The sequence below is a fragment of the Ailuropoda melanoleuca genome, chromosome 12 (assembly GCF_002007445.2).
Source record: "Ailuropoda melanoleuca isolate Jingjing chromosome 12, ASM200744v2, whole genome shotgun sequence".
Classification (NCBI taxonomy): Eukaryota; Metazoa; Chordata; class Mammalia; order Carnivora; family Ursidae; genus Ailuropoda; species Ailuropoda melanoleuca.
Genome location: NC_048229.1, coordinates 27,119,313 through 27,133,563, shown reverse-complemented (window position 1 = coordinate 27,133,563; position 14,251 = coordinate 27,119,313). Strand labels below are relative to the sequence as shown.

Here is a 14,251-nt window from a genome sequence, read left to right as displayed (position 1 = left end):
AGGGGACCTACAGGTGCTATGGCTCACAGAGCAGCTCCCCCTACCTGTTGTCACACCCCAGTGACCCCCTGAAGCTCCTGGTCTCAGGTGAGGAGCCCCAGCCCTGTCCCCTTTGTATCTTCATGGTCCGCTCAGGTACCTGTCCTCAGGGGAGTGCTAGGCTGGGATGGGAGTGAGGGGGTCAGAGAAGGAGGGGATCAGCAAGAGGGGAACCTCAGCTCTCAGAGGGACAGTCAGGGCAACAGCCCCCATGCCTGGCTCCCACCTTCCCCACTGCGGTCCTGCAGTGTTTGGGGAGTGAAGTAGGCTGGAGAGGGCTCAGGGCTGACAGAAAGGAGGAAGGCCAGAGGCCCACTCCTCTCACCCTCCTCCAGTCCTAGGAGCCCCTCCCCCAGAGACACCACCAGGGTGGGTGACCAGCAGAGGCTTGATCCCTGGAAGGACCAAGATCACCCTCTCTGGCATGGCTTGTGCCTGGGGTGACCACAGGGCAACGGGGCTTCTGAGCCTGGGCCAATGGCAGGTGGGGTGGTCATGGCAGAGGGAGAGGGTGGCACCCAGCAGGGGGAGGAGCACCCTGAAGTGGGGAGCACATAGCCCCTGCCCCTCACCTCCCTGTCCTGGTCCCAGGATACTCTGAGGATGCACCCCTCATCTGGCAGAAAGGTAAGGGGGGGGTCTCTGTCGGGAGGTGGTGGGTGGGAGGAGCTCAGCCTAGGCTTGCTTCAGCCACTTCCTGAGATTACGGCCGGAGAAAAGTTCCTTGTCACTGGGACAATTCCACGGATTGAAATCTGACTGCAAAGGGCAAGAAGGTGGCTTCGTCGCTGTGTGGGGCAGGGGAGCAGGCGCACACAGAAGGCGTCTGAGTCGCCTTCACAGAAGGCGGGGAGCTTGGCCTGAGAGCAGCCAGGGAGCGAGGGCAAGAGCAAGGCTTGCAAGTCACGCCCCCAGCTTCAGATCCCAGCCCTGCTACTTCCCAGCTGTGGGCTCTTGGCCAAGCCACGTCCCTCTCAGCGGCCCAGGCTCACCGTCTGCACAACAGGCCTCCCACCGCCTCCCTCAGGGCCGCTGTGAGGTTTCGGTGAAGGTGTCAGCATGGCCCTTCTCGGAGCTCTGGAAGGCCAGAGCCCTCCCTTCTGCCCTTGCAGATGCACACACTCCAGGTCCACACAGGCCCCTGTGGGGGCGTCAGGCCTGTGCAGTGTGGGAGACGGGTCTGGTGGACGGGTCTCCACTCCAGTGTTCTGCCTGGAGGGTAAGGGGGCAGTATGAAAAAAACCCAAATCCTACAAGGAACCCAGAGCCCTGGTTCCAGCCCCAGCCCTGCCGCCTCCATGCTGGGCGACCTGGGATACGTGAATGACCTCTCTGTGCCTCAGTTTCCCGTCTGTGGAGTGGGCGGGAGGGGCGGCGATCCCCTGCTGCAGGGCTGTTGACAGGGTCAGAGGTGAATGCACACAGCAGGTGCTCCGTGAAATGGCATCGCTGGCTCAGTCATGGTGTGGCTCGTGCCCAAGGTCCCCACTGGTACCTGTACGTCCTCATCGGGGCCGCGGTGGCCTTCGTCCTGCTGCTCGGCCTCCTCGTCCTCCTCCTGGTCCGACACCGGCGTCGGGGCAAAGGCAGGAAGCGGGGTGAGAAGGGAAGGGGGTGACGGGCTGGGGGTGGAGGCTGCCCCGTGGGCCGACCGAGGGTGGGCTCAGGGCAGCGGCCAGAGGGAAACCAGGGAGGTGGGAAAGGCTGGTGTAGCAGGACTCCAGCATCTCTCAGTGAGAAACCCTAGAAAGAAGGTTACATGTGAGCATACGTGTAAATGTTTTATCCCTTTGCCTTTTCGAACTTACGTTTGAAAACACATACAAGTTTTACTGTTTAGAACTGCTTTCTCGTGAATTGTACGCGGGCTGGGCAGGGATCATCTAGATCCTCAGCTGAAGGCAGACCCGGGGAGGGTTTGGGGAGGGGGCCCTGAGGCTCACTTCCAACTTCCTGCAGCAGCGGCAGCGTCAGTGCCTGAGGACAGAGGCCCGCCCAGGAGGTAAGACCAGCCCGAGACCCCGACTCCTGCCAGCCAGCAGCCCCCTCACTGCTGCTAACACCCTGTCTCCTCCCCAGCTCCGGTCCCGCTGCGGCTGCCCAGGAGGAGACCTTGTGTAAGAAGCGTGGGGCAGCCCTGGGTATGGGGAGGCGGGCCCAGAGACGTGGGTGGGCAGTGGAGTGGGGGGACAGCATCTGATTCCGTGTGGCTTTGTAACATCATTCACCCTCTCTGGGCTCCTGCCATTGAGATCTCAGGGCATCTTGGCAAGAGAAGTGGCCACCTTTTTCTGTCCCCACCAGATGCTGTCGTGAAAGACACATGGCCTGAGGACAGACAGCTGGCCAGCCAGGTGAGCTCCCTGTGCTCCTGACCAGGGAACCCCCTGCCTCCCTGCCACGTGGTAAACCCCGTGGACACTCTACCCAGCAGCAGGCCTCTCCGTTCTGGAAGCCCACGGCCCTCTGCACTGCTGCAACCCCACTCCCCTTGGCCTCTTCTGATCTCCCGCTGTTGGTACACTAGGGTCGAGCTGGCGGAGCTGGAGGTTAGGGCTGAACAGTCTGTGCTCTGCAGAGGGGCTGAACTCCATGCCCTGGGCCTGTGGAGGCCCAGAGAAGGTGCCTCCTACACTTCACAGAAAGTGGTCCCACGGCCTCGCTCAGTCCTCTGCTGTTCGTTCTTTCCCTGACAACCTGCGGCAGGTTCACGGAGTTCACCCGGGCCACTGAGCTGAGCCGCCTTGCAGGGGCCCCTGGGTCTGCCTGTCCTTCCACATTGAGGGCCCACCTCAATTCCTGCCTCCAGCCTTGACCGCCCCCAGCACCAGATTCCCATGGCCAACTACTCACGTGCCCATTCCCTGCATCCTCACCACAGGCATTCCCACCTCACACCCCTCCTCCCCAGATATACTGAAAGAGGCAAGAGGGGGCTCAAGGCCACCCCTCAGTGTCTAGCAAGCCCCTTAGACCCCCAGGGAGGACATCCTCCCCTCCCCAGCCAGATGCCTTTCCTCTCCCCTTGCTCCAGGCTGCAGTATCTGAAGACCCTCAAGATGTGACCTACGCCCAGCTGAGCTGCTTCACCCTCACGCGGGAAACAAGTGCACCCCCTTCCTCCCAATCAGGGGAGCCTCCAGATGAGCCCAACGTGTATGCCTCTCTGGCCATCCACTAGCCCAGAAAAGACCCATATGGCCACTCCACGGGTCTGGAAGGTTCCCTGCAAGGACCCTGGAAGGCACAGGGGCTGCCCACAGTGGGTGGTACCTAAGGAGCCTGGAGGCAGGACATGGACCACCAGCAACTCCTAGGACCTTGTGGAAGTTGACTGCTTCCAGGAATTCCCATCACGACACATCTGATGTTACAGTTCCTAGGTTCCCTGGGAAACGCCAAGATTAATTACCAAGTGGCAACCTGTGGTGTGGGGGGAACCCAGCACTAAGCTGCAAGAAATAGGGAACTTCTGGAGGCTTCCCAGCAGCATCCCACGGCCCAGTGGCATCATACTTGAAGCTGGGCACTTTAAACTGACCTCAGAGCCCAAGGCCTCAAAAGATGGACTTGTGAGTAGTGCTGTAGCCCAGGAGGGGTTGCCCAATGCCAAGGGCTTCCCTTTTCCCAAGACCACGCCCCTTCCCCATGCAGCTTCTCAACAAGGCAGAGAAAAGGGAAGCTGCTCTCCCTCCAGACCGTGTTCAGCAACTCCAGATGCAGGGGGAGGGGAGCAGGGTGCCTCAGCTGTCCCTTCCCAACACAGCAATGTAGTAAGCTTTGAAACCAGCCTGTCCTGTCTAGTAAGCCCCCAGCAAACCCCAATTTAACTGGTTCAGTGTTCAGCTCCTGCCAACCTTAACCCTGACTTCTTTTTGCCAGGGTCAAGGTTCAAAGGGCTAGAGACACTGGGCTGACCCTGACCTCCACTTGCTACTTCCCCTGCCTGGGAAGGAGTCCCCCGACCCCCATGCAAATAACTGGCTTGACAATTTCCCCTAACACTGCTGGCATCCCTGCTGAAATAAGGAAGTGGTATTTGTGCTGCTCACAACTGCACCCAAGGACCGCCAGCTGGTAGGCTCCCCGGGCCCCTCTAAGCAGGAGGCAAGGCTTGGAGTGTGAACTGGCTGGAGGGAGCCTGGTCAAGGATCCGGCCTGTGCCTCTTCCCACCAGAGGCTGTATGTTCAGAACAGGAAGGGAGACACAAATACCAATAAACACCAGTTCCAAAGGATTGTTTTATTATCTGACTGGGAAACTAGACAATCCACAGCCCGGAGGGGATGAAGGGTGGGCTCAATCCTCCTCTTCGTCATCACCTGCTCCAGCCCCACCCTGGCCCTTCTTGGCATTCTTCCTCTTCACACGGCCTGGGCGGCCACCCCCATATGGAGAGCGCAGGGAGAAGTCAATGTGCTTCTGGGAATCCAGGCGGACAATGAAGGACGGGATGTTCACCACCTGCTTTCGGACCCTGGAGGCAAGGACGGCAGGTGAGGGATTGGGGGGGGGGGAAACAGGACCCCAGTGGGAGGGGACCTACTGCTCTCCGCTGGGACTCCAACCTGCTCCAGCACCACCAACCGCAAAAGTGTGCCTGTCCCTCCAGCACCCGTGTGTTCTGTCTGGAGAGCTTTAGAGCGTCACTCGACTCACACAGGACCACAAAGTAAGGAGGGGAGCTCGTGGCAGCCAGTAAGTAATTCCAGGGTCTGATTCTCAAAGCGGAACTGTGCCAGACAGGGGGCTTTACCATCTAAGGAGCAGCCTCCCTGCCCTTGAAGCAGCTGAGACTCTGTTCCACAAAATGAGACAAAGGGCAAACTGAGCACCCAGATGAAAGACCCATCTGCCCCCCGAGGGAGCCAGACTCCTGTAATTCTGGCCCTTGAACATCAGACCACGGCTGTGGTCAACTTGCCAAGTTAACATCAGTTAATGCTGCCAGGATCCAGAATGAGTCCACGAGCGGGCCTGACAGACAACTGATTACACAACGCACCCACACCGGCTGAGGCCCAACGACTCCTCTCACTGGGCACACCGAGGGGTTACCTGTCCGCTGCCTGCAAGCCTGGAGAAACCTTCGCAAGGTGTACGGCTCAGGCCGCAGTGACCCTTGCGCTGGGCTATGGGGCAGGGGACGAGGCTGTCCCCACACCCACGAGCTGTCTGCAGGGGCCGATCTGTACCCTCAAGGTGTGCTCGCACCTTTGTCACCTCCGAGGGCTGCATAGGAGGTAAGGACAGCAAACTGAGCATGGGGGATGGCACAGGAGACAGACTCAGGGAGCCCCTTTGACGCGTTACCTGATATGGCGCTGGCGGATCAGCACACGGGCATGGTGGATGGACTTAGCCAAGCCCAGCTTGAAGACCTGGGTCTGCAGGCGCCTCTCCAAGAAATCCTCGATCTTCAGACCCAGGATGTAATCCAGCTTCATCTTGCCCTCATCCAGCACTCCAATGCGCACCAGTCGCCGCAGCAGGGCATTGCCTGGTAGGAGGGGAAGCATGGACTGAGGCGTCTGGCTCACTTCGGACTTCTTGGGGTTCAAATCCCCCACTTAAGGAGCTCCATTATCATGGAGCTGCGACTTGAGTGGGAACTAAGAACCGATTCTGATTTAAGAATCAACGTAGCAGCCACTGTGACTCCTGCAATCTTCACGCAACCTAAAGCAGGTCACTACTGGCCATACTCATCTTACCAAGGAGGACAAGTGACCACACATACCTCTGCTCTCCTCTGAAAAAAGGAGTAGAACCTTCCTTGGAGGTGTCAAGAGAGTAATGAGACAATCCCCAGAAGAGGACTTAGTATCTCTCTGCAAAAGACTCCATGCTGCTATCGCTAAACCATTACTCCCACGATGAAGTGTAGTGGTCGAGAGCTAACCAGCTGGAGTCACGAAAGCCCTACTCATCAAATCTGACCCTAAACCACCTTCCTAAGTGTTAACACTGGACTGGCAGTACTTAGCTTCTGGACCCAAGAAAAGTCACAGGCCGGGAACACGCTCAAGTTGAGTATCTGTCATTCACTTTATCATTTTGTGGTTTTCCGCTAAAAAATTATGGTGTGGATGTGCTAACAATGCACGGCAGGAGATAACCCAGCAGATGCCAGCTTCTGACTTTCTCCCAGCAGCCCTGGGCACAGGAGGTCATGCACTGTGCCCACGGCTCCGGACCACTCCATGCTGGACTGCCCTAGGGATTCTGGGGGCAAACCCCAGCCCCAGGGCTCATACTGTTGATTACCACATAGTTTCACAGCTAATCAACACTCTATCACTGGGGTAAACCCCCCCCCAGAGGGTTAGTTTCACTTGTTATGAAGTGGCCATTATCTTTAATTACAGCAAAACAATTCAAGCAAGCTCCATGACTTTGTGAAGTGATAGTTTCCCTAGCAGTCGATGGGAAAGAAGATCAAAATGGAGAAATACACTTAACCTTTCCCAATACCCCAAATCATAACATGGCTTTGTTTTTTGCATGGCTGAATGCTCAACGGAAGACATAATATCCTCCCATTCACAAAACATCAACAAATATAAAATACCTAAAAACAGACTTAACCAAAGAGATGAAAAACCTGTACACTAAAAACTGTAAGACACTGATGAGAAAAAGACTGAAGACACAAAATGAAAAGATATTCCATGCTCATGGTTTGGGAAAATATTGTTAAAATACCCACACTACCCCATGCAATAAACAAATTCAATGTAATCCCTATCAGAATTCCGTTGTTTTCTTCTTTTTTTAACATATATTTGAGAGAGCGAGCTCATGGGCTGCAAGCAGGAGTGGGGCTTGATCCCAGCATTCTGGGATCATGACCTGAGCTGAAGGCAGAGGCTTAACCAACTGAGCCACTCAGGCGCCCCACCAAAGGTGTTTTCCATTTAAGTGCAACAAAGAATCAATCCTAAAATCTGTACAGAACAAGGGACCCCAAAGCAATCTTGAAAAAGACAAAATGCTTGTGAATTATGTATCTGACATGAGGTCAACACCAAAAATACACAAGCAACTCCAACTCAATAGCAAAATATTCCAAACAATGTAATTCAAAAATGGGCGAAGAATCTGAACAGACACCTTCCCTAAGACACACAGATGGCCAACAGGTACATGAACAGGTGCTCATCATCAGAGATCATCCGGGAAATGCAAATCAAAACCACAGTGAGGTCACCTCACACATATCAGATTGGCTAGATCTAAAACCCAACAGACAACAGTGCTGGTGAGGATGTGGAGAAAAGGGAACCCTTGTGCATGGTTGGTGGGAATGCAAAGTGGCACAGTCACTATGGAAAACAGCATGGAGGTTCCTCAAAAGTTAACTACGATGATGCAGCAGATCCCACTTCTGGGTATTTATCCAAAGAAAATGAAAGGGCTAACTGGAAGAGAGAAGCCCCCTGCCTGCCCCGTTCACTACATTATTTCCATTGGCCAAGACACAGAAACCTGAAGTGTCCACTGACAGTTGAATGGACAACAGGGGTGGTATATACACACACAGTATTACTCAGCCATAAAAAGAATGGAATCCCACCACCTGCAACAACGTGGTTGGACCCTGAGTGCATTATGCCAAGTGGACTAAATAAAACAAATCCCATGATCTCACTTATACGTGGAATCTAAACAAAATCACCACCACCTCCACCACCAAGAAACACCTCATCAAATTCATAGATACAGAAAACAGATTATGGTGGTTGCCAGAGTTAACAGGAAATGGGTGGTCAAATGTACAAACTTCCAGTTATAATACTGTATATTGCAGAGTTGATGAGAGTGTATCTTTTTTTAAAAAAAAGATTTGACACAGAGAGGGCACACAAGCAGGGGGAATGGCAGGCAGAGGCTTAACTGAGTCACCCAGGTGCCCCACAGATCTTTTTCAGAGGCTTTATGACAGGGATTAAGTAGACTTATTGTGATCATTTCACAGTATATAGAAATATCAAACTGCTATGTTGTACACCTAGAACTACAGAACATGGTCTGTGAATTATACGTGGGTTAACAAAGGACAATTATGTTCAAATATTAATACAAAAAAGAAACCCAACAGGCAAATAAAAACGAGTCTGGGTCTGGGCGCCTGGGTGGCTCATTCAGTTAAGGGTCTACCTTTGCCTCAGGTCATGATCCCAGGGTTCTGGGACTGAGCCCCGCGTTGGTCTCTCTGCCTACCTGTGCTCTCTGTCAAATAAATAAAGATCTTAAAAAGACCAGTTTGGGATTATGTACCAGCTAGGACACTTTATGCGTTTTTGTACTTATGCTAGAGAACAGAAATGTAACAAGAATTCAAAGTTTAAAACCTTCTTAGAGACTTCTAAATAAAATAAAACCAATATCATTAAAAATATTTCACATTTACTACTGAACCATCTACACACTGTTAAAGAAGAATGGGGCCAGCCATTCCATCAACACCAAACAAGCCTTATATATGTATAACTACTAAAATAATTCTCAGTGCATGTCAAATGAACTTTTCAACAGGAGTATGTCCAACAACTGAAAAGCTACCCGGGCTCCATCTGACCAAAGCGAGAACAACCAGAATGTTGTACAAATGTAAACCAATGTGCACAATCCTGAGGCAGAGGCCCTTCCTTGTCATCATGGCACAAGGCGAACACTGAAGTGCCTTAATTTCTGATCTGAAAAACGAATGTTTTTCAGTTTCAGTTTCTTTACGGCTGCCATTAGGATAGAGCCCATACCTGTATAAACCCTGGGCCACAAGCTGGCTGCAACTGGTTTAAGAGCCAACGTGTTTTCAACGGACAAGAATCAGAGAAGCTTCTTGCGCAAAGTTGCAGGCCTCAGTGGGAAAGGCTGGACCCCAGGCTGTATCTGTGACAAACACCTCCAGACACAGGCAGAGCTTGCAGGTTCCTCCTTCCTGTCCCGTGTGGATAAATGGCTTCGGTTTACTAGAAAGCCTACCGCCTGTGGTGCTGCCTTCCCTGTAACTTCCACTTCTTCCACAGGAAACCACAAATACTCCTGGGTTACCTACAGCTCAACCCTGCCCGGTCTGCCACATGACTGCTTATCCAACTACGGACGTTGAATAGCTCTATCTCCAGAAGTCCCTCTGTCCTCAACTACCTGCGGCTGGCTCCCCAGATTTTGGGATAAGGTCCCACCCAAGCATCCACGGGGGAGGAAATTCCTGAATTTTCAGGACTGTGTGATCGGTTATTGGTTAAACAAGCTCCATGCTTTTCTCAACCTCGAACAGGAATGACGACTCACGCTTAACAGCGAGGGCTCAAGTGTAAAATCAGGTTTCCTTCTTAAGCATACACTGGGAGAGAAATCAAACTAGTAACTTTGAAAATCTAGGAAAAGCCAGGCAGGATTCCAGCCCCTCCTGCTTTTCACCATGAACCAAGATTCCCTAAGCTCGGGGGCAAAGCAGCATCAGGAAGATAGCCGTGAGGCAGCCTATTTAGGGGTCAACACACAACAACTTGTGGCGTGTAAATTTTACTCCCATACAAGCTTCTACAAAACACAAGCTACCTCTTCCACTGCTAGGGTAATGAGGGGGATCCTTAACCTTTCAGTCACTGTCTTCCTCTAACATCTCAGCCCATCCCCATCACTGAGTTGGGGGCCCTCAGTCCCACTACAGTGAGAGGCCCCTCTGATCCCTTCCTCCTCCCCCAAGATGCTAACAACATCGTAAGCTACCGCTAGGAGGTTGTCGAGCAGATCCAACGCAGTAGAAAAGCTTTAAAGGGCACTTAGGGAATCCTCACGAAATTCCAGCTACTTTAATATGATTCCTTTGGTACAGTCTGAAAGCGATCGCTTAAGTTTCAACGCGATCATTCTATCCAGTCTTTGCTCCGGGAAGCTCGTCATTAACCAACTCCCGTCTCAAAGGAGAAATTCCAGACCTTAATCACAGCGCTAAGGTAGTAATAAGCTGTAGTACCCACACGTCACCACAATTGTTAAGTTTCACCTGCCACGATCTTCCCTGGGACACCCACAGTCCCCTCCTGTCCAGGCCTTGCTGAAGGCCGGGGACCACCAGGTTCGCGCGGGCGGTGTTCGGGGAGCCGGCGTCTCACACACACACACACCTTCAAACAGGCGCCGCGGGTCCTTCTCGTCCAGCGTCAGCAGCTCCCGGGCAGCCTTGCGGATTTTGGCCAGGGTGAACTTGACCCTCCAGACCTCACGTTTGTTCCGGAGCCCGTACTCGCCTGCGGAGACAGGGGGCTGCTAGCGGGGCCGGACAGGAACGGGCCCCACGACCCGGGGCGGACCAAGCACGCGGCCGGCCTCGCCCTCCCGCACCCGGAAGCGGAAACCGGGTCTAGACCGCTCACCGATCAGCTTCAGCTCTTGGTCGAGGCGCGACTTTTCGAAGGGCCTCCGAGGAGTCACGTAGGTCTTGCGACAAACCCAGCTCCGGGCCACCGGCATGTTGGCTGGGCGCGTGCGCCTGCGCGGGAGGGCAAGCCGGGCGTGTTAGGGCCGCGGACGGCGCCTGCGCAGTCCCGTGGCCACGCCGCAACTTCGCGAGAACCACCCGCGCCGCCTCCGTGACACGCACTGCCCGCACTCCCGCGGGGTAGTCCTGTCCGACCACCTCCTACCTTCCACCTCTTCAACGTATTCATCTGAGGTCGGGCGCTCGGCCCGACCCCGCAGCCCACACCCTGACGAGCGCGCAGAACACCACAAACCTCCTTACCGTAGCTTCCAAGATCTGAGAAAGAGACGCACACGCTACCCAGCCACGTTTTTATAGCAACGACGCGGCCTGGTGAGGTCAGCGCGCACGCCGCACGTCTGCACCAATCAGAAGAGGCGTTGGCGGACGGAAACGCATTCGAGACGACAGGTCGGGCCAGAGCGGCGAGCTGAGCTGGACGACTGTGCCCGGCGCAGACGCGGGTCGCGGCGCGCGCGCTGGGAGGTGGGGGGCTGGCTCGGCCCCTGTCCCGCTGGCGAGGCTGAGAGTCGCCACGTGATGTCTCTCTTTTCTGGGCCGCAGGCGCTCCCGCTCCGTGGAAAGATTACCCCCCCCACACACACACACACCACACCCCGAGGGCGACCTTCCAGGAAAGGCCCCGTTAGTTCCTGAATCCCGATGTCGTCGGCTCTCATGCCGGAGTGGCGTCCGCCTGAGGTTCGGCCGGGAGCTGCCCGGCCCTGCGCCCGCTGGCTGCACAGCCGTCTGGGCAGCAGGTGCAGAGACCAGGCCTCCGAGGCGCGTGGGTGCCCTGCCCGAGCGCGCACTGCGCGTCTTCGCGTCCTCCGGGATTGCAGTCCTGCCTCCCGAGCGTCCCTACACCAGGAATCGGGCCTCCCCTGGAACAACTCAGCTGGTGTGTGCCGCTCCCGCTAGGGGGAAGTCGCCCTCCCGCACCGTGGGCCTCATTCCTTCACCAAAAACCGCAGTTCGCATCTTGAGGTTTCCTTTGGGTTTCCAGAGCAGGGGAAATGTTCTGAAATTTCATGCTATCGATCCTGCTCCACCTTGGCGCCATTGATCACCTGCAGGAGCTTGCACGGTGTCTTGACCTCCTTTCTGGACCTCTTACCCTCACACAGGCTCTAGGATTGCAGGCACACCTCGGAGACACTGGGGGGTTAGTTCCAGACCACCAAGAAAGCAGATGTTGCAGTAAAGCAAATCAAATGAATTTTTTGTTTCCCTGTGCATCTAAAAGTTCTGTTCACATTATACGGTGGTCTACTAAGTGTGCAATAGCATTATGTCTAAAAACCCCGCGATGTACACACACCTTAATTTTAAAAATACTTTATTGCTAGCAAGTGCTAATCATCTTCTGAGCTTTCAGCAAGTGGTAATCGTTCTGCTGCTGGAGAGTCTTGCTGTTAGGAGTTAATTGGACACTTAGGTAGTCCGGCCAGGGTCCCCAGTAAGAAAACAGGGAGCCAGGACAGTTGAGACAAAACGGCACTACTGTTCTGTTTTACAGCTTAAGAGCACCATAGCCTCCTGTCTAGCAGTTTCTGCAGAAGCGACTTTTGCAGAACATCCTGAAACAAAACAATTAACCATGAAACATTGGTCACTATCACAAGTTGAGGCAGTTAGTCTCCAGATGTCAGCCTAAAAGACCATCAACAAGCCAACAATAACCCGACAGGTAGACAGGTGCACGGTCAGAGCCTTGACTGGCACACCTTAGTGGCCAGTCCACAGGGGCCCACTCTCAGGATGCTTGAGATAGTTCTTTGAAGGACCTTATAAAACCCCTAGATTTGAACTCCAAAACAGCAACCTGCTTGGGTGCCCTTCCTCTCTGGGAGCTTTGTACCATCACTCAATAAACTGCTTGGCTGCCCACCGCTCTGATCTGCCTCTTCATTCTCCAAAGCAGCGTGACCAAGAAACGCGGGCACTAAGGGAACAAAAATCCTGTGACATTGTCTCCTCCATGTTGGTGGCTGCTGTCTGGTCAGGGTGGTGGGTGCTGAAGACAAGGGGGCTGCGGAAACTTCTTAAAATAACAGTGAGGTTGGCCACATCGGTTGACTCTTCCTGTCACAACATCTCTGTGGCAGGTGCGTTTTGCCCACAGGAGAACTGCTTTCAGAATCGGAGTCGATGCTCTCAAACCCTGCCTCGGCCCCATCAGTGCATGTGATATCCTGACCCCTCCTGTTGTCATGCCAACAATCCGCACCCATCATCAGGAGCACATTCCAACCCGGGAGACCCCTTCCCCTGCTCCTTCGGCAGCAGCTCCTCATCGGCTCACGTCTGACGGCAAGCTTGCTGCCGTTCAGTCCCTTCTTCAGGCTCCACGTCCAATTCAGGTTCTCTTGCTGATCCCACCGCATCTGTAGCGACTTCCTCCCCTGAAGTCTTGAACCCCTCAAAGTCATCCATGAGGCTGGAATCCACTCTCCCAAACTCCCGTTAATGTCGATATTTTGAGCTCTTCCCATGAGTTACAAATGTTCCTTTTTTTTTTTAAGTAGGTCCCACAGGCTTAGAGCCCAACGCAGAGCTTGAACTCACGGCCCTGAGATCAAGACCCGAGCTGAGATCAAGGGTCGGGCGCTTAACCGACTGAGCCACCCAGACACCCCAAATCACAAGTGCTCTTAATGGCATCTAGAATGCTGAATCTTTTCCGGAAGGTCTTCAGTTGACTTTGCCCAGATCCATCAGAGGACCCACCGTCTAAGGCAGCTACAGCCTTACAAAATGTATTTGATCACGCTAAGACTCGAAAGTGGAAATGACTCCATGATCCACGGGCTGCAGGATGGGCCTTGTGTTAGCAGCCCGAACACAGCATTCGTCTCGTCGAGCACCCCCATCAGAGCTCCTGGGTCACCAGGGGCATTGTCACCAGGTGCAAGGATTCTTTTTCTTCCTCTGAGCAGTAGGTCTCAAGAGTGGGCTTAAAATAGTCAGTGGCTGTGCTGTGAAGAGCTGTGCCGTCTCCAGGCTTTGCTGTGCCATTTACGGAGCACAGGCAGAGGGGATTTCGCATCATTCTCAAGGGCCCTGTGGTTCTCAGAATGGTCTCCGAGCACCGGCTCCGACGTGAAGCCAGCAGCTGCCTCGGCCCCTGACAGGGGTCAGCCTGTCCTCTGAGGCTCTGAAGCCAGGCATTGACTTCTCTCTAGTGATGAGAGCCCACACGGCATCATCTGCGGTGGGAGGCTGTTCCGTCTACACTGGAAATCTGTGTTTCATGTAGCCACCTTCCTGGATGATCTCAGCTAGCCTGGGTAGCTGGCCGCAGCTTCTCTACCAGGGCGGGCTGCCTCACCTCGCACACTCACGGAGACGGCTTCTTTCCTTCCACCTCCTGAACCGCCTGGGCCAGCCTCAAACTGGTCTGCAGCCTCCGCGCCTCTCTCGGCCTTCGCAGGATTGAAGGGAGTCAGGGCCGTGCTCTAGGTGAGCTCTTTCAGTATCCTTCAGGAACTTTCCCTTTGCATTTACAGCTGGACAGTTCGGCACAGCAGACCTAGCGTTGGGCCTGTGCGGGCCTCCCACACGCCCTGCTCCCTAAGCTTAGTCACTTCTAGCTTTTGATGGAGAATGAGACCCACACAGCTCTTCCTTTCACGGGGACACTTGCAGGCCGCCTAGGGTATTAACTGGCCTCTTCTCAATACTGTGTCTCAGCAAACAGGGGGGTTCAGGGAGAG

At 54.3% G+C, this 14,251-nt stretch overlaps 3 protein-coding genes across 5 annotated transcripts in view; 1 reads left to right on the top strand and 2 right to left on the bottom strand.

The window, feature by feature from the left end:
• Positions 1 to 4,274, top strand: part of LOC100467775 (leukocyte immunoglobulin-like receptor subfamily B member 2) — a 6,543-nt gene extending 2,269 nt beyond the window's left edge. The window contains exons 2-7 of the mRNA XM_034638107.1: positions 3 to 87; positions 1,521 to 1,637; positions 1,999 to 2,041; positions 2,119 to 2,156; positions 2,344 to 2,393; positions 3,074 to 4,274. Coding sequence (XP_034493998.1) covers positions 3 to 87; positions 1,521 to 1,637; positions 1,999 to 2,041; positions 2,119 to 2,156; positions 2,344 to 2,393; positions 3,074 to 3,220 — 480 coding nt within the window. The 3' untranslated portion in view covers positions 3,221 to 4,274. The remainder of the gene's footprint in view (positions 1 to 2; positions 88 to 1,520; positions 1,638 to 1,998; positions 2,042 to 2,118; positions 2,157 to 2,343; positions 2,394 to 3,073) is intronic.
• Positions 4,264 to 10,930, bottom strand: RPS9 (ribosomal protein S9). Of its 3 annotated transcripts, none has more exons than XM_034672610.1 (6): positions 10,797 to 10,930; positions 10,429 to 10,544; positions 10,180 to 10,302; positions 5,354 to 5,540; positions 5,099 to 5,297; positions 4,268 to 4,517 (listed from the first exon to the last, which is right to left on the bottom strand). In XM_034672610.1, the coding sequence occupies exons 2-6, from the start codon at positions 10,523 to 10,525 to the stop codon at positions 4,452 to 4,454; spliced, it is 672 nt and encodes a 223-aa protein (XP_034528501.1). In that variant the 5' UTR covers positions 10,526 to 10,544; positions 10,797 to 10,930; the 3' UTR covers positions 4,268 to 4,451. The 3 variants fall into 3 exon arrangements, with proteins under 3 accessions (XP_011233998.1, XP_034528501.1, XP_034528502.1); XM_034672611.1 differs by having other exon boundaries at positions 10,789 to 10,830; XM_011235696.3 differs by lacking the exon at positions 5,099 to 5,297 and having other exon boundaries at positions 4,264 to 4,517.
• A 3,235-nt stretch (positions 10,931 to 14,165) lies between these two features.
• The window catches only part of LOC100468029 (leukocyte immunoglobulin-like receptor subfamily A member 5), a 3,988-nt gene continuing 3,902 nt past the window's right edge, over positions 14,166 to 14,251 (bottom strand). The window contains exon 9 of the mRNA XM_034638105.1: positions 14,166 to 14,217. Within this exon, the coding sequence (XP_034493996.1) occupies positions 14,166 to 14,217 (52 nt within the window). The remainder of the gene's footprint in view (positions 14,218 to 14,251) is intronic.

Coding starts and splice junctions, on each gene's coding strand:
- RPS9 (XM_034672610.1), bottom strand. CDS start 10,525: ATGCCGGTGGCCCGGAGCTGGGTTTGTCGCAAGACCTACGTGACTCCT. Junction 10,303..10,428: donor CCAAGAGCTGAAGCTGATCG/GTGAGCGGTCTA, acceptor CTGTCTCCGCAG/GCGAGTACGGGCTCCGGAAC. Junction 4,518..5,098: donor GGCTTGCAGGCAGCGGACAG/GTAACCCCTCGG, acceptor CCTTGCCTCCAG/GGTCCGAAAGCAGGTGGTGA.